Below are 23372 nucleotides of genomic sequence, written 5' to 3' on the forward strand. Positions count from 1 at the left end.
AGAATATTTGCGGGAACCTCCGATTCTGCCTCCCGTGGAGGGACGACCATCAATTCTGTACTTGACAGCCCTCGAGGGGTCTATGAGGTGTGTATTGGGTCAGCATGACGAGTTTGGTCGAAAAGAGCATGCAATTTACCTTAGCAAAAAGTTTACCGACTGTGAAACAAAATATTCACTGCTCGAGAAAACTTGCTGTACTTTGGCATAGGCTGCTCGCCGACCAAGACAGTATATGCTGGTTCATACCGCTTTATGGATTTCCAAGATGGATCCGATCAAGTATATGATTGAGAAGCCAGCATTGACCTGACGGGTTGCGAGAGGGCAAATGATTTTGGCTGATTTTGATATACAGTATACCTCTTAGAAGGCAATCAAGGGGAGTGTATTGTCTGATTACCTCGCCCAGCAACCTGTTGAGGATTATCAACCGATGAAGTTTGAATTCCCCGATGAGGACATCATGGTTCTCAAATCGAAAGATTGTGAGGAGCCAATCCCGGAGGAGGGGGCTTGACCCTGAATCCGAACGGATTCTGATGTTTGATGGGGCCATTAACATGAATGATAGTGAAGTTGATGCTGTTTTGGTTACGCCGAAAGGAGCCCACATTCCTTTTGTTGCTCGGCTAACATTTAGATGCACCAACAGTGTGATTGAGTACGAAGCTTGTATCCTGGGTATCGAACCTTGGTGCGTCTACTGGGGCAAAACCTTTCCCACTCGTATATGATGGAAACCGTGCTACCGGTCAAGGTCCAGATTCCGTCAGTAAGAGGATGTAGAATTGGAAAAGGCTGAGTGGATAAGGACTCGGTATGAGGAATTGAGCCTAATTGAGAAAAAGAGGCTGGCAACCGTTTGTCATGGGCAGTTGTGCCAACAACGAATGAAGCGGGCTTTTGACCGAAAGGTGCGACCTCGTAGGTATCACCTGGGAGGTATGGTGTTGGAAAGGATCCTTCCTCCTCAGAACGATCGTAGGGGCAAATGGACACACAGTTATGAATGCCCATTCGTGGTCAAGAAGGTTTTCTCTGGCAGAGCCTTGTTGTTGACGACCATGGATGGTGAGGATTTTCCATCCCCTGTGAATGCGGACGCAGTTAAAAAAATACTTCGTATAATTGACCCGCTGGACGAAAAGAATAAAATAGTCCAGGCAAAAAAGGGCATCCCGGCGAACCAAGAAAAAAAAGAGAAAAGGTTCGGGCAAAAATTAGGGATAAAAAGAAAAAACTATACACCCGGCAAGTCGAAAACCCCACAAGGGAGGCTTGGGAAAAAAAAAAGGGTATCCCGGTGGACTGAAAACCCGAAAGGGCGGTCCAGGCAAAAGAGGGATTGAAACGAACAACTGCGTCCAGCATGATCGTTTCTACTTTGGGTGAGACACCTGGATAATTCCCGGCAGAGATCGGTCGGAAGCGTCTTGTTCAGAAGGCAGAAAGTGCGGAAAGTCTTGAGGACGTATGGGGTGTAACCGAGTTGGAACTCGATGAGATCACGGTTTCACATTGCCATTAGGATAGATTTTCCTTTTGTGCGCAATTACCTCTTTTCAGGGATTGCTTCTGGTGTTTTGCTCGGTTTTGAGCCACCTTTTTTTCAGTCAATAAATGCACATTCAGTCAAATAATTTTGTTTTTGTTTTCATTACCGCTTTGATTGCAAAAACATCCGTTTATTTTGATAAAGAATCTTTGCATTTTGAAACATAGGGGTCTTTTCCAAGGCATGTTCATAGGATTGAAAACGTGAAATCTTATTCGGAAGTCTGAGTAACCCAAGTGTTGAAATCTTGGCACGCCTGGGGCACGTTTTTTATCTAACGATCTCTTTTGCAGGTGCTGTTAGATATTTTCACTCACTTGCAGGTTGTGATGTGAAGCCTTTCGACAAAAGATCCCTGTGGAGTCCAATCAGGGACAAGGGATAGAAGAACGGTGAAAAGACGACGAAAGAATGACGACGATCCTAGAGGGTAATCAAGAAGACTCTTCAAAGTCTGAGGATTAAAGAGTTGGCCCGGATCTGAGGAGATCGATTGTCCCGAAGCAGAGAAAAGCTGAGAATACAAGGTGATGAATCAGAAGAGACCAGATGAGTCTGGGAGCTCTCAAAAGTGAAAAGTCGACACTGTGGTTGGATGGTGAACACCAATGTTTGATGAGTCGATGGGCGTTCCGTGTCAAATAGGCCATATCTCCCCAGCGGGTTCGAGATCGGTGTTTCCTCAGCAGCCAGTCTAAGGACGGTTAGTTCCCTAGCGAGCCTGAAGGTTGCTATCTCCCCAGCGGAGGTGTCTGTGGGTAATTTTTTCCTCAGCAGCCGAGCCTAAAGTGTTGTAATCCCCAGCAGGGTTGAGAATGTTATTTCCCCAGCTAGTCTGAAGGTTGCCATTTCCCCAGCAAGTCCGAGGTTGCTGTTTCCCCTAGCAGGGTTGAGAGTGTTTTCCCCAGCAGGGTCAGGATGGTTATCTCCCCCAACGGAGGTGGGCGTTGTTAGTTCCCCAGTGAGCCTGAAGGTTGCTATCTCCCCAACGGAGGTGTCTGTGGGTAATTTGTTCCTCAGCAGCTGGGCCTGAGGTTGTTGTTTCCCCATTAGGGTTGAGGTTGCTGTTTCCCCAGCAGAGGTTTGTATTGGTGGTGGTTTCCCCAGCGAAGTCACCAAGAGGATCGAGTTCGGTGGAGGCCATCCCCAGTGAGGATCATCCTTTCCCCAGCAGCAGTGCTATTCCCCAGCAGGGTGGAGACTGGGGTGATACTGAGTTCCTCAGTAGAGTTCCTCAGCAGAGTTCCTCGAGCTCCCCAGTAGAGTCCCCGGAGGGGGATATGTTTTTATGCATTCATCATTTAGAAAAGCATAACATATTGCATCATTAATTGCGTAGCATTTCCATGGTTATGGAGCATTACGCTGTAAAACTCATGCATCAGCATTGCAAGCATAAGCTGGTCCTAGCCGTAGTTACCATTCAAGAGTTGGTTGAGATGGTTGGTGAGGGTGTTACTCTGAGGAGTTTAGCATCGCGACGTTGGGTCGTCTAGGGCAATTTCAGAGTTGGTTTCCCCAGCATGGTTGAGAGGTTGGTTGTTCCCCAACAAGTGACTCCCCAGTTGAATTGGTTTCTCTGCCGTTTCGAGAATGATAGATCATCAAGCATCCCCAGTAGCAGTGTTATTCCCCACAGAGTTGGAAGATTGAATCAGGAATTGCGAGCAAAGTGATCATGTGCTTTCCCAGCAGGAGTTTTCCTCCCCTTTGCATCTCGCAGGATTGATAATCCCCAGAGAGGTTTATTTCCTCATCCGTCCTTGGAAGGAAAGCTTGACTCCCCAGTGTGGCCCCCGGCAAGTGTCTGCCTTGTTTTGACGTAGGTAGATGTCATCCTTATGATACCAGTAGGTGTCATGTTGATCCCCGTGTGGGTCCTTCCTTTTTGGTGTCTGTAAACATCATCTTTCGATGTCGGTAAACGTCGAGTTTTTTCCCATTCGTCCGTTGACGTCTGGTTGCGTATCTTTTTTTCCAGTCATCGGTAAATGTCTGGTCGTCCTTTTTATTGGTGTCGGTAAACATCATCTTTCGATGTCGGTAAACGTCGAGTTTTTTCCCATTCGTCCGTTGACGTCTGGTTGCGTATCTTTTTTTCCAGTCATCGGTAAATGTCTGGTCGTCCTTTTTGTTGGTGTCGGTAAACATCATCTTTCGATGTCGGTAAACGTCGAGTTTTTTCCCATTCGTCCGTTGACGTCTGGTTGCGTATCTTTTTTCCAGTCATCAGTAAATGTCTGGTCGTCCTTTCTTTTGGTGTCGGTAAACATCATCTTTCGATGTCGGTAAACGTCGAGTTTTTTCCCATTCGTCCGTTGACGTCTGGTTGTGTATCTTTTTTCCCAGTCATCGGTAAGTGTCTGGTCGTGTATTCTTTCGTTGATAAATATCAAAATCCCCAGTAGAGTCGTCGGTAAACGTCTTGTCTGGTTCTAGTTGTAAACATCTTGTTCCTCCCCAGTCGAAGCCACCATCGATAAATGGCCCCGCTTTCCTTGATATCAGTGTATATCAAGTCGACTGTTCCACAAGCCGCCATCGGTAAATGGCCCCGCTTTCCTTGATATCAGTGTATATCAAGTCGACTGTTCCACAAGCCGCCATCGGTAAATGGCCCCGCTTTCCTTGATATCAGTGTATATCAAGTCGACTGTTCCACCAGCCGCCATCGGTAAATGGCCCCGCTTTCCTTGATATCAGTGTATATCAAGTCGACTGTATTCAAGCCGCCATCGGTAAATGGCCCCGTTTTCCTTGATATTAGTGTATATCAAGTCGACTGTATTCAAGCCGCCATCGGTAAATGGCCCCGCTTTCCTTGATATCAGTGTATATCAAGTCGACTGTATTCAAGCCGCCATCGGTAAATGGCCTCGCTTTCCTTGATATTAGTGTATATCAAGTCGACTATTTTCAAGCCGCCATCGGTAAATGGCCCCGATTTCCTTGATATCAGTGTATATCAAGTCAACTGTTTTCAAGCCGCCATCGGTAAATGGCCCCGCTTTCCTTGATATAAGTGTATATCAAGTCGACTGTTCCACCAGCCGCCATCGATAAATGGCCCCGCTTTCCTTGATATCAGTGTATATCAAGTCGACTGTTTATTTGATCATCCCCAGCAGAGTGCAAATTCTACAGTTCTTTGGTATTCAATCCCTGTTTACCTTGAAAGTCTGATAGCCGTTGCTCTCATCCGTTCAGGTTCCCAGTTGATTGAATAGGGGCAGCTGTAGCACCTCAAATTTGCACCCCCCATTCATGCATACATTTCATTTTTTTAGGTCATTTATCATTACATCTTGCATTGCATCATTGCATTCAGCACTAACATCAAGAGAATTCCTCAGTGCAAAAGAGCCAGGTTTTTCCTTGAGATGAAAGCCACATGGTTGTTCTGAAGAGCTTATATGAGCCAAGGTTCATTTTGAAGCAACTTGACCAAGTGTTAGAGGCCCAGAGCCATCAGTGCATTGCCAAGTCATCTGAGGCCCATACAAGTCAACTGAAAGTCAACTGAGGGCTAGGAGGTGGAGAAATGATTTGAGACACTTCATTCATGTCCAAGAGAGGCTCACTCATCATGACAAACATCTACATTGAAGATTTTGAAGCCAGATCAAAAGTTTCCAAAAATGGAAAGTGACCTGTAATTTCAAGTTTCCAAAAATGGCAAGTTTTTGGACCACATTCAACTTGACTTTCCAACATCAAAGAAGCTTCAAATGAAATTTTGTCCAACATGAAAGTTGAAGATCTTTCTCTTCCATTTCCAAAAAGTCCAAGATCATGAGCATCTGATGAATGGTTGAGGATTTATGGCTAAATGATTGCAAAGTGTGCATGGAACTTCCAAGAGCCATAACTTTTGATCCAAAGCTCCAATTTGAGTGCCTCTTTTTGCATTATGCTCCTTATGACTCATATTTTCCAAATCCCACATTGCATTGCATGAAATTTAATCATATAATCATTTGCCCATGCATGTTCATTTTGGAGGGAAAATGCCAAATTCAAATTTGGTGCATCATACATGTTTAATTCAAATCCCAACATGTGCATGAGATGATTTTAAGTGATTTTGAGCATGCACATGGTACTGTTCACGTTCATATTGCCATGCATAGGGTGAATTTTCCAATTGTGCATAACACCTCATTTTTCATTAAAATTTCATTAGCCAATGCCTAATCATGATTACAGCATAATTAACACAACATATAAAAGCTTAATTGTAACTGTTTTGCTCATTCTAACACATTCTAGATCTAGATTCAAGTTCCCTCCAAATTTTCTCCAAATTGAAACTTCAAAATTCTTCACATAGCATAGCAATTTTCTTGCATATTCTGGTTTGTTGAGTGTTGTTGATGAAGATCCAAGCATTCATTTGAAGAATTCGAGCCATAATCAAGCACATCAAGCTCAAAAACATGAAGATGGAAGTTGAAATCTGAGCTAGATCCAAGCCATATCAAGCTTCAATTCACGCACAAAGCTTCATAACATCAATATAGGAGTGAATCTGGAGATTGCTAGGCCTTGAATCCACTGTTTCCATTGACTACTCTTCAAGAAGGTGAAATTTCGAATCTCATGTTTCTCTATTCTATTGCCATGATTGTGTAGAGTTTTTCATGCTGATTATGCTGATATAAATTTCATGAAAAATGGATGAATATTTCTTGAGTTATGCTGAATAGAAGTTTGAATGTCAAAAATGTTTTCATTCGATTCTCATTATTCATGGACTTTTAGCTGGAATTAATGGTAGATCCGTGCTCCTTGTTGAATAAGCTTTCCATTGATGTATAATTTGCATGATTCTGGGAAAATTTTGTTGAGCGTTCCTGTAGCACCACCGTCTTCATGAAGAAGACGGTGGAAACAACCGCTGGCCACCGTGCATGAATAGTAGGTTAGGGTTACTGGTTCAGCGCCTCATGTGTACTGTTTGGACGCCTCTCACCTTCGCGTCTTGTGTTCGATCCTCACTGAGCGCGCTTCTTTTTTTTTTTTTCATTTTATTCCTCACATTGCCAAAACGACCGTGTTTTGATTAGCGCGCCATACCTCCTTCGATTCCTGGCAATTGCTTTTTGTGATTTTATTTTCTTTTCCAGCGCATTTTCACTTGTACCTGGTTTGATTCCAGCTGCATGCTTTTTTTCAAATTAATCAATTCAATTCCATTTCCCTCCATTTTATCATGTGCTTTTTCCATTTTATTTCATTATTTTCCTCAAACTTCAAAAAATCATAACAATTAGAAAATTAATCCAAATCACTTCCAATTTTTTGCTACATGTTCATATGGATGTCTATTATTTTGTGATGCTACTTTCATGATTTATCATTTTTGGAATTTTAAATGTGTTTGCTTCTTTGAACATGTATGCAAATGTGACATGTTGTACCAATTCTATTGTGAAATGCTCATACATTGGCTAATTGATTTGAAATTTGGTATGCTGATTCCCAACATGTAGCATGATTTTTGAGGCTTGGTTGTGCATTTTTATCATTTTTCATCTCTGTTTTAGACACATGATTGTATGGTGTGACAATGTGTGTCACACAATTTGATGTCATACTTGTTCATTTTCATTGACATGTCAATTGATCTCTTCTGATTCCAATCTTTTGCATGATGCTTGTATTTGACATGTTGTGTGCACATAAAAATTTTCATGATTGTTTGATTCATTTCTGTTGTAATATGGAATTTTCATTCTTGATGACCAATTGTGAGCTTTGTAATTACCTTTGCCATATCTTGCTCATGAGATGACTTTGCCATTTGATTTAGGTTTGGTCCTTTTTAGGACATGTTCTTACTTGAATAAATGTGCTTCATGTTGAATATTGGTTGCTGTTTTGACTTTTTTCTTTGCCTTTGACCCTAGTCTTGGACTAGTGGTCTGTACTCATCTTTTGAGCTTTGTATTTCAGGTTCAAGCTATTAGCTCTAGTGGTTGATGCAATATCATGACTTGAGATGCAAATTTGCTTTGTCCACTAACCTTGATTGTGTTGTAGGTCCTTGGGTGATGAACTCCCTTGAGTTGTTGACTTGCCTTGTGTGCATATTGGTTGTAACACTGTTGACTGTCTGTTTGATTTGTCTGAATGTGAATATTGACTGGTTTGACTTTCTTACAGGTACTTTAGACGCTTTAACTCATTGCTTGAGTTGCTTTGCTTGTGGTTGACATACCACCTATGTAATCATCCTCTAACTCCATGTAGTCTGGAAGCCCTGTCGTTTCTGTTTGACAGGCATTTGGCTGAAGTCCTCCTTAAGAGGCAATGTCTGTGATTGTTTATATTTGTGCCATGTACTTCAAGACCTCCTAAGTGAAGAGGCAATTGGCAGATAGAAGGGATTTGCAATCAATCCCCTGCTATTCAGTTGAGTCTTTCATCTTGCTCGCACTACGTGCTGATGCATTTTGACTAAACACCCAAGATCTTGTATATAGAGTCAGTCATTATGGAATAGGGTCCCTCATTCTAGACCCCCACACCTTCTTTGATTCAAGCTCACCCAGGCCAGGGTTAAGAGCTATGAGGTCTAACCCTCATTACCTTTCATCTGCTCACCCTGACGGTCAATGTCAGTGGTTAAGAGCCTCAGACACCCCTTCCAGTGTTGGCTTGTCTGTCGAGGTTGATATGACCCCCTCGACTAAAGCCTAGCCTTGTATGAGCCACTTGTTTGCATATAACGTGTGTTGTTTGATTGCTTGTTTACTTAGCATGTTTGTTTGTTTGTGGAGTTAGATGTAAGACCAGCGATTGGCTTTCTGTTTCCCATCTGTTTTGGAGTTGGATGTAAGCCCAGCGATTGGCATTCCATTTCCAGTTTTCGTTGTTCTCTCTTGAGACTTTCTTGTTGTATCCCCATAGGTTTGCTAGACTTCGTATAGTCTCTCGTTTGCATGCCAATTAAGGTAGCATGGTTCCTTCGTCTAGGACTTCCTTTCTTGCATGAGCATTCCTAAAACATAAACAAACTCTTTGATTTTCTTTTCTTAAGAACACGTTAACTCCTTCTACTACAGGTGAGTAAGTCTCCAAAGGTCGAGCATCCGGTAGATTGCGTAGTAATGTCGTCCACCTAAAAAACATAAAACAAATAGAAACAGGTTAGCCGAGCTACGGTGCTCTGATTCTCAATCCTTCTTGAGATACGTATGCAGCAGGGTAGGGCCTGTGCGAGCAATAACTCTTTGTTTTCCCTACTTTGATTTTCTCTCTTTTGCATTGCATATAGGACTTTTATACACACACCTTTAGACATAGACTAGCAATTGTGGATCCTGTGGAGTACCACAGACGTGAAGGGGTGCGATAACCTTCCCTTCACGTAACCGGCCCCCTTACTCAGTTTCTTTGGTTCGAGACTTGTTTTATCCGTTCCCCCTAGGTTATGCAGTACTACCTTTCCCTTCTCTTGGGATAGAAGTACATAGCTGGCGACTCTATCCTTTTTCCTCTCGCCGCCTCTTTTCGCGTTTGTACCTGGATTCGGGAAATCCTGGGGAGCGACAGAATGTTAGCTTGAGTTCTAGTGATTTGAGCTTGAAACCTTGCTTGCTTTATCAAAACAGAAGTTCAATGAAGTGTATGGTGAAGGTCTAGAAGCATTAGATCTAAGAATACAACCAGATGAAGCTGAATTCTAGATCTGAAAATTTTTGAGAAAAATGCAATTGCTTCTTTAGTGATGGTTAGGGAAAGATTTCTGCAGCATTTCAGGTTGAATTCGTGTGTCCAATGGAAGCTCTCATGCCATGTATTTATAGCCAATGCCATGCTGAAAGTGTGATTTCAAACTTGCATGAATGAAGGGGGCCTCCATGCATGGGCCTGTACAGGCGCATGGAGGGCCCAATTCCACATGGATTGGCAAGCTGAGATCAAGAATGAATGAAATGGACGTGCAATTTTGATGCAATCAGCTCATGCATGGTAATTGTATCAAGTTTCCAAAAAATGCACTTAAAGTTCTCCTCTTTGAAAATGGTATTTGCTAAATCCAAATGTAGCCATGTGAGTAATGGTTGGAAAGGTCTTGATGTAAGGAAGAATTGTTATGTTGGTCAAAAATCCATTTGGAATATGGAAATTTAGGAAATTTGAGTTTAAAGTGTGATGTGCAAAACATGTCAAGGCAAGGTTTCTAAAATTAGCCAACTTTCAAGCCCTTCTGTTTTGATGATTCAAGCTTCAAATGGAAATACCTCCAACATCAAAGTTGTAGATATTTTCAAGACACTCAAAATGGACTTAAATTTTGCATCATTTGGATTTTTGATGAAAGAGTTATGGGCACTTGAAGTTGGACTTTTTTTGACTTTTAATGCCTTTGACCCAAAAGGACCTATAATGTCTTGCATTATCACATGTATTTACTTTAAGATTTTGAAATTTTTTTCAACATAATATTTGAAGTAGACATCTTAAGCTTTCCAATGCATTTGATCCCACCTCAAAATAATAAAAAATGAATGAGTTATGTCCTTGGGAAGTTGACCCAAAATTAGGATTTCAGTCAAAATGACCTATAATGTATTGGGATGGCAGATGGTCTTTCAAGATTCAAATCAAATTTTGATGAACATGAAAGTTGTTCATATTGTCCTTAAGAACATTTTTGCTTTTGGAATCATCTCCATTTGACCAACACATAAAAAGTTAGGTCTCAGTGCATTTCAAAATAGTCAGATGAATTGACTGATCAACTTCTCAAGTCCATGACTCATATCTTGATAAATTGATGATTGAGGACACTCAAATAAGTTCAAATATGCATGAAATGATGAATCAAAGAACTTCCCTTGATTGTATTTGACCATGGGCTGAGGTTGCTTCATGAGCAAGGCATTGTGGTGCACAGATGGATTAGGGTTTCTTTGAAGAACAAGGCCTCAAACCCTTTGACTTGCTTTGATCAAAATGATGAATTGAGATGCTAGAGAGGCATATTTGATGGATGAGAGCTTTGGGAACCATTACCATGCTTGCTTTCACCTCTTCTTGACCATGTCTTTGTACCAAGGATCTCCTAGAAGCTTTTGACCTTGTGATTGCTCAAGCTACAAACAAAAGATGTTAGTGACATATTTTTGTGCTTTTGGTTAGTAAATAAAAAATGAGAAAAGCAAAGATATACAATCAAACATGCTTGGTGATCTCAAACCACTCACAAGGAGTCCCACCCAAAGGTAAAAGGAACTAAGATGCTCAATGATCCTTGAGGCTATGCAATGCAATGTTATGATGCTATGAGGGATCTTAGGGACAAAATTGGGGTCTTACAGACACGACTTTGACCATTATATGATTTCTTATGATGCAAGAAATAAGGATTATAAGTAAGATGATGTGAAACACCTGAGTCAACAAACCAAGCTTGAATTTCAAGGTCCTTAAGCAATGAGTATTCATGAGCATGAGCCATCAAGGCCAAGGCTTAAGGGCCTGTTGTATCATCAACATGTTTACCAGTGGAGTTAGTAGAGAAATTATGATCTTTTAGTTGAGCAGGTGCATAGGTAAAGCTTTCATCAAATCTGTGCCAACAATCCATTACAAAATATCCATGTTTGCCACATAGATGACAAGTAGGTTGAGTACCAGCCATGGTGCATCCTCTACCACACCCCCTGCCATGAAACAAGCGGCCTCTGCTAGGATAATTTATGTTCTGATCACGTATCACACCTATTTTATTATTTGCGTGAGCCACATTTGCTATAGCCAATTCTTGCTGAAACTAGTTCAGTTGTGCTTCATGAACATAGAGAAACACCTTAACATCATAGAGAGAGAAAAATATTCCATTGTTCCATACATTTACGTCAGAAACGGATTATATTCTTCAGGTAATCTATCAAGTATATAATCTATATGATCTTGATCCAAAACAACATCAGCAACAACTAGCAGCGAATTTGCAATTGCTTGGACACAAAGAACAAATTCAGTAATTGAGTTGTTACCTTTCTTGACTGATTTGAGTTCTACTCGAAGTTGCCTCACACAAACCTTCATGTGAGCATTGAAGTACTTATGGATCTTGTCCCATACTTCAAATGTGTGTTTGCAGCAAAGTACACACAGTAGTATTGACTATGAAATGATGGAGAGAAACATGATGAAGATCGCCTGATCCTGCACGATCCATGCTTCATATTCATCATAAACCTTTCCTTCAACTTGATCTTGCACCATTTTGAATTTTTGAGGAATGCGAGGATTTACTGCTACTTTGTGCACACTATGACACCCTCCTGTTGTTGATTCCCAATAGATAGTTATTTTCTTAGAGTTTGATTGAAAGTTTTGGACCAAATTAATGCGATGATGAAGAAATTTGGTGCAATGAATAGAAGGTTCTGAAGTTGTGTCGTCATTGTTGTTAGTGACATAGCTTATGGTGGTTCTGTGAGCTCAATCATAGTTTCTTAATGAGAAAGAAACAGATACACGAAGTGTAACTGAATTCGACTAGAGTTGTTAGAGAGCATAAGAGATCGACGAGGGAAGTGATACCATAATGACCATTGTTAACATGACATAATTATACATGTTGGATCACACTCTATACACATGATAAAGGCTTTACATATGCATGGCTTACATACATGCCAAACTTTGCCATGCTTACAATGATGATGTTATGGTAAATGGTGCACTGCACTCTATTAATTTTAATTTGAAGTCTAAATACAATCCAATCAAAATTTTACCTTTTTTGTTTTACTCTATTAGACATTCTAAATTCAAACTCATATACAATGCAATTAAATATTAGTTTTTATTTTAAATTGTGAAAAATAGATGTTTTTAAGTAACTAAATCTAAAATATTTAGATTCTTTTAACATTGGGCTAAATGGATTATAAAGTTTCAAATATCTTTATTTCTTTAAGTAAATATAACTGCAGTATAGATACCCCTAATCACTTAATCAAATGAAAATATTTGAAATCAAATGAAAATATTCTGCATCAATTCTGGACGAAATTAAAGTTATTATCCAAGGAGAAAAGCCCAGAGTTATTATGCTATATAAGAAGCTCAAACCTACATTAGAAATCAAGCATTCATATTGAAGATTTTAGAGTGTTAAGGTTTACAAGAGTCCTTGTTATTTTATGTACACCACAATATGTTTCAGTAACTTGACATAGTTGTAAGTTCGTCTAGTTGAGTTGTAAATTCAACATCTGTATGTAAACCTTTATGTTTCATTCATTTGGCATATAAGGTTTGTCTAATTGAGTTTTAATATTCAATATTGATTATTGAGTTGTAATCTCAAATCACGGGTTGTGTGATTGAGAAGAAAGTGAGTAGGTTCTCATGTTTAGGAGAACCCTAAATAGAAAATTATTGGGTAGTGCTAGGAAGATGCATTGAACAACCTAGAGTTTATTGTTGCTTGTAATACTAATTGTACTAAACTACTAATAATGAATTTCCTTTCTTGGGTTGTGGACTCAACCCCCCAGACGTAGGTGTGGTTTCATCGAACTGAGTAAACAACTATCGTGTTATTTAATGCTTTTCTTCTCCATCATCTAGTACTTGCTATTGCGGGGTTTCTAGTTTATCTTGTCGAATAAGTTGTCTAGGACATCGTGTTCATCATCTATCTTCTGAAGAACATAATTACACTAGCAATGCCTTCCAGAACCAGGTTGTTCCATATCTTCGACTGAAGAAAAGGGCCATAGTCAAAATATTTTGTTTGTAGTTGTAAAACATGTAAAAGTAGGCCTCAAAGGCTTCCTTCGACGTAGAGTTGTCGTCATTAAGAGTAACCTTGACGAGCCTCAGACCTTCGACTCTCCTCTCAGGATCAGATGAAACATTAAATGTATATATAAGTGTATGTATGAACTTTCTTATTTGCATTCTGTCACGACTTGCCTATTTTTTGTCTTGTAACATGTATGTTTGACATGCAATCCTCATACTTCACCTACAAATTCATCTCCGATAATAGGACACGTATTCAAAGAAGTTTGAACTTCAGTTTGATAAGGTAATTCAGTACTCCAATCCAAATTTTCACCCACATCAATATCAACTTCATTATTTCAAACCGTCCTCGTCTTCACTTTTACCATATTCACTAATCCACATGTATTCATCATTTTTCATTAATCATTTATCATCTTCAACTATAATTTCTGGTTCCTTTTCTATAACTTCAGGTTCATATTCCTCAACTACAACTTCAAGCTCATTGTTTATTTTTAATTTATTTGTTTTTAATTTAATTTTAATCAAATTTGTTTTTTCTCTTTTTAATTAAAGAAATGAATAAAAGGTGTTTTTGTTAATTTTAATGCTAAGTCATCAAAATGCATGGTCAAATTCATAGGGTAGTAAAAAAAAAATTAAATAAGCGACGTCAAAATTACAATTTGTCCAAAATTGGGGACCAAAATGCAATTCTTTCTGAAGAGGGCCGTGATATTCATCGCTTCCGCTTTGCCTGTAGTATCTATCAGTAACAAGTTGGATTCCACCGGCCGTTAAAAGCCAAATCTGGCCGGAAAACGCAATCGCCGACAGTCGACCGCCCGAAACAGCCAGAAAGTCGTCCAGGTTTTCATCTTCTTTTATTTTAATTTTAATTTCCGATTTTCCTTAGCTCGCGCGATTATTCGATTCCAGCGCGATCTGGAAAAAGTAATGTACCACCGATCAAATTGTGTCGTAGCAGATCGGAACTCTACCTCCCACCGTGATTCCGCGGTTGACGATATAGTTTAGTACTTTGGAACAGTATAGTTTTGATAAGTATAAAGAAGTTAAATTCATATACTACAATTTTTTTCTTGCTACTGTCTTCCAAATTTGGTTGAATTAAGGAAACCTATTTTCCTCCAATGAACAGGCTAATACGTTTTTATATGCTTTCATTGGTGCTTTGTCATGTATTTTCTTGAGCTTTGTTGTTATTTCAGTGATTTTTTTTATCTGTTTGTAAAACACTTGACATCGATTGTATTTTTCTCGCTATGCTTCTTCAAATTGTGTTAACTTATATCCTAGGTAGCACCGACATCTTTGAAAAAAAGGTGTGTCAGTGTTCGTGTCCAAAACAGACACCGACACTTGTGGTTAGTTTAATTTATTATTTTTTTAAAAATTATTATCGGTGTTGACGTGTTAGTGTTAGTGTCAGTGTCGTATTTCCGGTGTATGTGCTTCATAGCTTATATCAATGCTACATATCCAAATCAATGGTCTGCTTGTGTTGCCAATAGATATGAATCAATGTTCTGTACCCGTTACTTCTACATATTCAAATTAATTATTTTATGTACGATTAATATTTCTGTATTTTTCAAGTACATTGGCAGTGAAGTTTACTCATACTCCCATTAACTTCTTGATAACCGCTGAATTTCATGCAGGGAGTTCAAAGGCCGTGTCTTTCATCTACACTGTCTCCTTACCTTATCGGATTGAAAACTGCGCTAGCTCTTCTTTAATCCTGTGATAAAAGTGGCCTTGTTGGGCTTCGGTGTTAAATACAAAATTTGTAATATTTGTTTTCTTATTCTATAGTTTCCAACTTCCGGCATGGGAAACGAGAAACTAAGCTTCAAAGAAGTCCGCAATTCTAGTAGCCCCAAAACAACTCTATGGTGGTTTTTTCTTATAGCTACGTGTGTAAAAGTTCTCCTTTTCCCATCTTACCGCAGTACAGACTTTGAGGTACACCGCAATTGGCTGGCTTTGACCCATTCCCTCCCTCTTTCCCGCTGGTACTTTGATGAGACCAGTCCATGGACACTAGATTACCCACCATTCTTTGCCTATTTTGAACGCTTTCTATCCTTTTTTGCTCACCTCGTTGATCCCCAAATAGTGCACCTTCAAGAGGGACTGAATTATAGCTCAAATAAAGTGGTTTATTTCCAGAGATTTACTGTAATACTCTCTGATTTGTCTCTTCTTTATGGGGTTTATAGACTTACTCAGAAACTGGATTCGAGAAAGCAAAAGTTGATCTATTCATTGGTTATTTGGTCACCGATGCTTTTAATTGTGGACCATGTGCATTTCCAATACAATGGATTTCTCATTGGGATTTTGCTGATTTCACTTTCGTATTTGGAGGAAGGAAGGGATTTGTTAGGTGGCTTTGTTTTTGCCGTTCTTCTGTGCTTTAAACATTTATTTGCAGTGGCAGCGCCTGTTTATTTTATTTATTTGTTGAGGCACTATTGTTGGGGTGGAATTGTAAGAGGCTTTAGTCGACTCTTGATAATGGGAAGTTTGGTTGCAGCAGTGTTTGCATCTGCATTTGGGCCATTTTTCCACCTTGGACAGGTAAATATGATTTTTAGGTGAATTCATCTTTGCTCATTAGCTTGCCCATATTTGATGTTGTTTCCCCCGTGTCTAAGTTTCTACACTAAATTGATTACTTTTTCCTCAAAAAAGTTCAATAGGAATTTTAGTGGGTATGTATGATTGATGACGGTCTCCACATGCCCAATTGAGAAAATTTGATATTAAAAATGAAGCCCTCTGGGAGTTTATAAAGGAAATAGTAGGTGACTGTTAAGAAGAATTTATGTTACATGACACTCCATGAATACATGGTTATTAACGTGTATTATTAATTTGGATTATTCAAATTATAAATTGCAGATACAACAAGTCATCCAACGATTGTTTCCATTTGGCAGGGGGCTTTGCCATGCATACTGGGCCCCAAATTTTTGGGTATTCTATATTATGTCAGACAAAGGACTTGCTTTCATACTCAGAAAACTTGGGTTTAATATCCAGACACCAGCAGCTTCATTCACTGCAGGGCTAGTAGGGGATTCCTCCCCTTTTTCTGTACTACCTCGGGTAGGTTTTGTGTTCATGCTTTTCTGTTCCCTGAATAAATTGACTTGTTATTTAATAGAAAAAATGCACACAAGGGTTTGTTATCACCTGTGTTAAACTGATCCTGTTCCTGCACTATAATAGAACAGTGATTAAAATGCCTTATCTGCTGCCTGCTTTTCCATAAAAATAGGGGAGCGGTGTTATCAAATTTATATCATGTCAAGCTTGTAACCATTCACCACAACCTAGCTATATAGATTGGAAGTTTATTTTATCTTGTTGCAAATATAGCTGATTTACTGAATGATCCTCGTCTTATTTTCTAAGGATATAAATGTAGATCATAAATATAATATTCACATGGAAGCCAAGAGTTGCTATCTCCAAATCAGCGCCAGTACAACATCAAATATGACATTTGTGAAAACATTATAATTGGTAGGAGAATGCGTAATTTTAGTTCATCTTACACATTTTATGCTAGTAATAACTTCCAAGATGCTGCCAGTTACTGAGATTGGTCATTGGTTGTTCACATTTTCCAAAAATGGAAGTGTTAATCACAATTATAAGAGAAACTCTCAATTTCGTCCCCAAAAAGCTGTGGGACATTATAGATATTAATGTTCATATGACAGGCAAAACTTGGTAACTCAAAAGGAGCAACAGACTTATATTAACGAGTGATGTTAGTGAAATATTATGAATTATAATTGGTAGTACAATGCATAATATTATTTTACATTTAGCTTTTACATTTTACATATTTTTGGCCAGCTATTGCAACTTTCAAGATGCAGCTATGCAATTGACATCGGCAACTGAGCTTTATAACTGGTTAATGTCTGTTTAGTCTTACCACTTGGCTTTTTGTCACTCAAAAGTTTCATCAAAACACTAATTCTGTTATGAACAAATATGCAGATTACTCCATCCGTAACATTTATAATGGTTCTACTTGCCTTATCCCCTTGTCTCTTCAAGGCTTGGAAGAATCCACAACCACAGATGATTACTAGGTGGATATCATATGCGTATACATGTGGTTTTCTTTTTGGATGGCATGTGCATGAGAAAGCATCACTCCATTTTGTAATTCCACTTGCCTTCGTTGCAGCACAATCCCCAGAGGATGCAAAACATTACTTTTTGCTGTCATTAGGTATGCTGCTAATGCTTGTCAATTTGTTTGCCAGCTTATAATGTTTTTTTTTTCAGTTTTATTTCTTTAGTATGAAAATAACACAAACATAGGCAAGTCATTTATGACCCAAAGCTTTTTACTCCCATTGCTAATTGCTAAAGTAAGTAAGTGTAGCAGATATGAAGATGTTCCATAGGATGTTTGGTTATACTAGACATAATAAGATTAGAAATGATAATATTAGAGTGTTGGGATAACACCTATAGTAGAAAAGATGGTGGAAAATAGACTTAGATGGTTTGAGCATGTATAGAGAAGATCTGTAGATTCTGTTGTGAGGAGAGTTGATCAGATGGAGAGAAATCAAACTAGAGGTAGAGGTAGACCTAGAAAAACTATAAGAGAAATTATTAATAAAGATCTCGTGATTAACGATTTGGATAGAAACATGGTCCTAGATAGAACATTGTGGCAAAAGTTGATCCATATAGTTGACCCCACTTAGTAGGATAAGGCTTGGTTGGTTGATGTTGTTGTTTGCTAATTTTATTGAAGATGAGATCCATTATGCATTATTAAATAATGCTTAGATCCTTAATTCTGCATGTTTTATGGTGTTTGAATTTGTAGTTGGTTATTACAGTAATGTTGAAATTCTTATATTAAACTTTTTATCAAATGATTCTTATTTTTTGGTTACTCTGTCACCATTTTTCCTTCTCCTCTTATTAAAGTAAACTTCACAGATATTGATGCTTGATGAAATGGGTGAAATTGTCATCTCTTTTTGTAATGACTGAGTTTGAGTTGGTTCTAATCTTGCATTTTCTTCATAAAAACGTATAATTAGTTGGGTAAAACTCCAACAAATTGATCTTTCTAAAGTAGGTTGATCAAGCATAAATAAAAGATTAGGGAACACCAAAAAGTAATTATACTTCTCAGCCGCTGACAAATATTTGTTTGACGAGGGAGTGTGTTTTTGTATGAAAAAAGAAGCAAAAGTTTCTAATCACATTATTGTTGTGTTGTGTGTGCAGTATCCTGCTATTCTCTTTTTCCATTACTATTTGAGGCACAAGAGTATCCTATCAAAGTTCTGTTGTTGCTTCTTCACTTCATTTTGAGTTGGTCAGGCTTTTCAGCACAATCTTACGACAGGGATGAAACAAGAGTGCCCGTTGCTCAGACAAAGAAAAAAGTTGATCAATCTGAAGGTAGTTTAAGCACGGATATGAAGAAGGGTGGTTTTGTTTTTGGCTTGATTGAGAGGAGTTATCTGGCTGGTCTCATAGTTGTAGAGATATGGGGACAATTTTTACACCCTTTGCTCTTTGGTGATAAGCTTGCATTTGTGCCCCTTATGTTGATCTCTGTTTATTGTGCTCTGGGGATCACGTACTCATGGATTTGGCAGTTAAGATCCATAGTTAAATCTCATTAACTTTTAACTTTAAGACTTTTTATAAGCGCAGCTTAAAGTAATTTTCTTTTTCAAATCACACGTCATTGCTTAATATCAATATTATTAAACCCCAGTTAAAATTTTATTTTATAATGTGTGTCTTGAATCCAACACGAGTGGATCGTGTTGATAATCTTGCCATCAAAACACATTAAACCTCACTCTTTATTTTTTAAGTTGTGAGATCATAACATAACTCTCCCCTTCGATATTTGACTTCGACATATGCGGCGTACGACCTTTGACTCCTTCCCCCATAAATTCAGCCAGCATGAGCAACAGTCTAAACAATAAATTAACAGTGAAAAGTGAACAAAATGATTTAACATTTCTGCATATTTTTGTTCATAATGATAATTATAGAAGTAAAACTTAAATTCAATCCTTTTATTTGGGACCAGTTTTGCTCAAGTAAGTTCATCTAATATCTTCATAATAACACAGTGGATACCACTTTTCTCTCATCCCTTTACTCATAAAATGACTATAATATGAGAATAATAAAATAATAACAGGGACACATGAAAACAAAAATAATAACAGTCCAAACTATTGTTTCATTAGAATTTGAGACACAGATAAGAGTAAATGATAAATATAGAGCCACTCAAACTACAAATAGAAGATGTTGATAAACAACCATGATAATACCGTAGGCGATATAACTCCAATCAAACATCATAGATAACAACATAAGATAAAGAATAATACAACAATAAAATGTTACTAAGACATAAAGTTTGGTTGGATAATCAATACAGCTCTAGTTACCAATGAAAAAGATTTTTGGGCTGAAGCAAATATGACAATTTATAGGAAATGCCCAGGTCTCTTTCAAAAGGATAAAAGAATGTTTTTATAAAATCTTCTACTGATCTATGTTCCCAAATTAAGATATTTGATCCTATAGTATCCCGGATTTAAAACAAAGAAGTTTAAACATGAACATGATTCAAGTTTAAACAAATTTATGTTGATTTTGGTTTAAAAACATGGATTTAATTTCGAAAGCAATCCATTATGACTACATTTAAATACACAAATGGACACACATATACACAACCATGCCATGTTATTGTTCTATGACAGTTCCCTGGTTCTACGACGACTCTTACTCTATAAGTCTTGTGTAACAATCCGTATAATATATATCTAGAATAATATCGTACAAGTGTTAATTTTTAAAACTGACACAATATAAGAGGCTAATAGCATCATCATATACACATGTCCAAACTACAATACATCTATGACACATGTTAGACAATATTGCCTAAAACTAAAACTAAGATCTATGTGCAGTCTATTTATTGCACATAATCCACAGTGGAAGATCACAATAATCAGAATCCTCCGAAACATCAATAGACAACTTCTCTTGCATATAACCTGTAAATAATTCATGAAAAGAAACAACAATAGATTCCTAACTCAAGTCTTTATCTTTCGTTACTTGTGTATCACTCGCACAATATAACCAAGACTTAAATGTCTAAGGGATATTCATAATGTATGGAAACATGTCACCTGAGTTCTCATAACTCAGTCGATCACTATTCGGAAGCCACAAAACATCAATTCCCGAACGGGCCTACATGTAGGCCAAGCTCGGTTAACTCATGCTCGTATGATTCGAATTTTGTGGTGTATAGCAAGCCCTCTTATGGGACTCAAATCCAGTTCAAACGACCATCACTTGTATGAGACTCGAACCCAAATAAAGTATCTTTCAGCATGTGGGGCTCAAACTCAGTTAGATGTCCACCTTTCCTCCATGCCCGCCATGGTTGGGATTCAAACCCAATTAAGGCACAAATCATTAGTGCCACATCCCCATTTACCGCTTTACATATCCCTCTGAAATGGTATGTGTACCTATCCGAATACGTGATTAATTCTCATCAACAATAGGACTTTCGGAGCAAAACTCCTCACCAAATAGGACTTTCGAAACAAAGGTTCCTCACCAAATGTCAAACCAATTCTCATGGTATTCATCAAAAACTAGGTGATACATTCACCAATTCTCATATATTTCCATCAAAATACCGTGTGATCATATCCACCCATTCACATATTCCACATGTTCCATACAATTGTTGGTGTAAGCCCTAGAGGCCAATACTTTTGGTACTTGTATCGAATTATTTATTAATAATAAAAGGCTTTTTCTTTATTATGTTTGTCTAATAAAGTCCATAGAATAAATAGTCCGTTTAATGTATCAAGTGTGACTTAATCATGAGATCACATTAAACATAAATACACTATTCTTAAAGTATCCATAGTCGAGCTTTATTGTGAAGTGAGATAACATTAAAGCATTAAGACTATTATGTATATAGACCGCTGATCACATCTCATGGATCATGGATAAGGAGTTATCAAGTCTTAAACATAGGTATGAATATTAAGAGTAATATTTATACTGGATTGACCCGCTATGAGAATACTATGTAGAATGTTATGCAAAGTGTCATAAGTTATTCTCATGGTGATAATGGTGTATACCACCCTTCGACCTGAAACCACTATGGATCCTAGATGTAGAGTCGAGTGCCTTATTGCTGATCAAACATTGTCCATAACTGGATGACCATAAAGACAGTTGATGGGTACTCCACGAAGCATGCTAAGGGACATAAGTGACCTAGATGGAATTTGCCCATCCTGCGTAACAGGATAAATGTCCATGGGCCCAATATTAAACTGGACAAGGATGATACGGTTTATGCCTTGTGTTCAATATAGACATAAGGGCAAAAGGATAATTGCACACATAAGTATTATCACAAAAGGATTTGTCAGATCACATGACATTTTCGTGTCTTGGATAGCAGTGATGTGTTGCTAGATACCGCTCACTGTTTATTATGTTAAATACGTGATTTAATATAATTGCCAATGTCGCGAAAACCTACAGGGTCACACACAAAAGGACGGATTGATGAGAGATAGAGTAACTAAGGAATACCGTAATGTACGATGCCCTTAAGTGAATTGTAGAACATCGTAAGGCACAATGTACTTAAATAGAATACGAAATATGGTAAGGTACCACGTGCTTAAGTGATTTTGGTATATTATAGGATATGGGCCACATACACTTGAGTGGGCTTTTTAGCTTGCAGCCCACACAAGTGGTTCTATAAATAGAACCCTTGTGTAGAAGCATTTGTGTAGTTGCAATTTCGTTTCTCTCTCTCTCTCTCTCTCTCTCTCTCTCTCACTCAAAGCCTTCATTCGTAGCATCTAGCACTGAGATTGAAGGAATCTGTTCGTGTGGACTGAGTAGAGACGTTGTCATCGTTCAACGTTCGTGATCGCTCCATAGATCTGCATCAAAGGTTACAATCGCCACAAGAGGTAACGATTCTATCACTGATCATGCCTATTGGTAAGGATCATTAAAGGAGAAATTTTAAATTCTGCTGCATTTTGGATCACTCTTCTCCTTCAACAATGTATATTGATTCGTTAATCAATCGAATACTTGTCCTTGATACACACCGATGTACCATTGCGTCCAAGGATCACCATTTAAGTCATTTCATAACCTAAATTATCTTTATAAGTCATTAGTCGAGTTTTACTCCTAATGTTTCCTCACTCATCATCATAGTCTTTTAATCATGTTATGCATACATACACAAACATCACACCCAATAATATATAACATGTATCATAATATGATTCATAATATACATAAATCACACAAGGTAATATAACATGGTACAAGAATGATAGTCAAAGCTATTAAATGACCCGCCTTAATCTATCTTATTCCATTTTCACGTCATAAGGAAAACATGCGTCTGATCATACTATGATGGGAATAACCAAACTAAAAGGGAAAGGTATAATGGAATAAATCATAGATACTTCTCTCTATATCATAGTTCTCTATGTTATCTTTCTAACACATTCGTTCTCACATCAATTGGAGATACCATTCGCGTTTTCTGATAGAAATAGGGAATACGTCATAAACATACATAAGAAAAGGTAAGTATAATCCATTCATCAAAGTAAAACATGCAAGTAATTTTCATAAACATCACCATCAGATATAACTTTATACAATCTTTCCAACAGATCCGACCGCATCTCATTTCGAGTTACGAAACTCAAGTTACGTCACAAATAATGCAGAGGGAAAAACACAAAACAGTCAGCCGCACTGAGCGCCGAAAGTGGGACTGAGCGCCACCAGTGCTGGAAGCTGCATTTGCAGCACGCTGAGTGTCCCTAGGCTAGGCTAAGTGTAAAAACCAGAACATTCAACTTTTGAAACACCTCGAAACATAATTGTACCACCATTGACA

The 23372-nt window shown here is 38.2% G+C and overlaps 1 protein-coding gene across 1 annotated transcript; it reads left to right on the forward strand.

The window, feature by feature from the left end:
• The first annotated feature begins 14003 nt into the window (after positions 1–14003).
• Positions 14004–19039, forward strand: LOC127102900 (probable dolichyl pyrophosphate Glc1Man9GlcNAc2 alpha-1,3-glucosyltransferase). Its single transcript, XM_051040221.1, has 5 exons — positions 14004–14188; positions 15004–15925; positions 16250–16456; positions 17363–17600; positions 18623–19039. Exons 2-5 carry the CDS (start codon positions 15173–15175, stop codon positions 19024–19026), a joined length of 1602 nt encoding a protein of 533 aa, XP_050896178.1. The 5' UTR covers positions 14004–14188; positions 15004–15172; the 3' UTR covers positions 19027–19039.
• Positions 19040–23372: the final 4333 nt, after the last annotated feature.

The sequence above is a fragment of the Lathyrus oleraceus genome, chromosome 7 (genome assembly GCF_024323335.1).
Source record: "Lathyrus oleraceus cultivar Zhongwan6 chromosome 7, CAAS_Psat_ZW6_1.0, whole genome shotgun sequence".
NCBI lineage: Eukaryota > Viridiplantae > Streptophyta > Magnoliopsida > Fabales > Fabaceae > Lathyrus > Lathyrus oleraceus.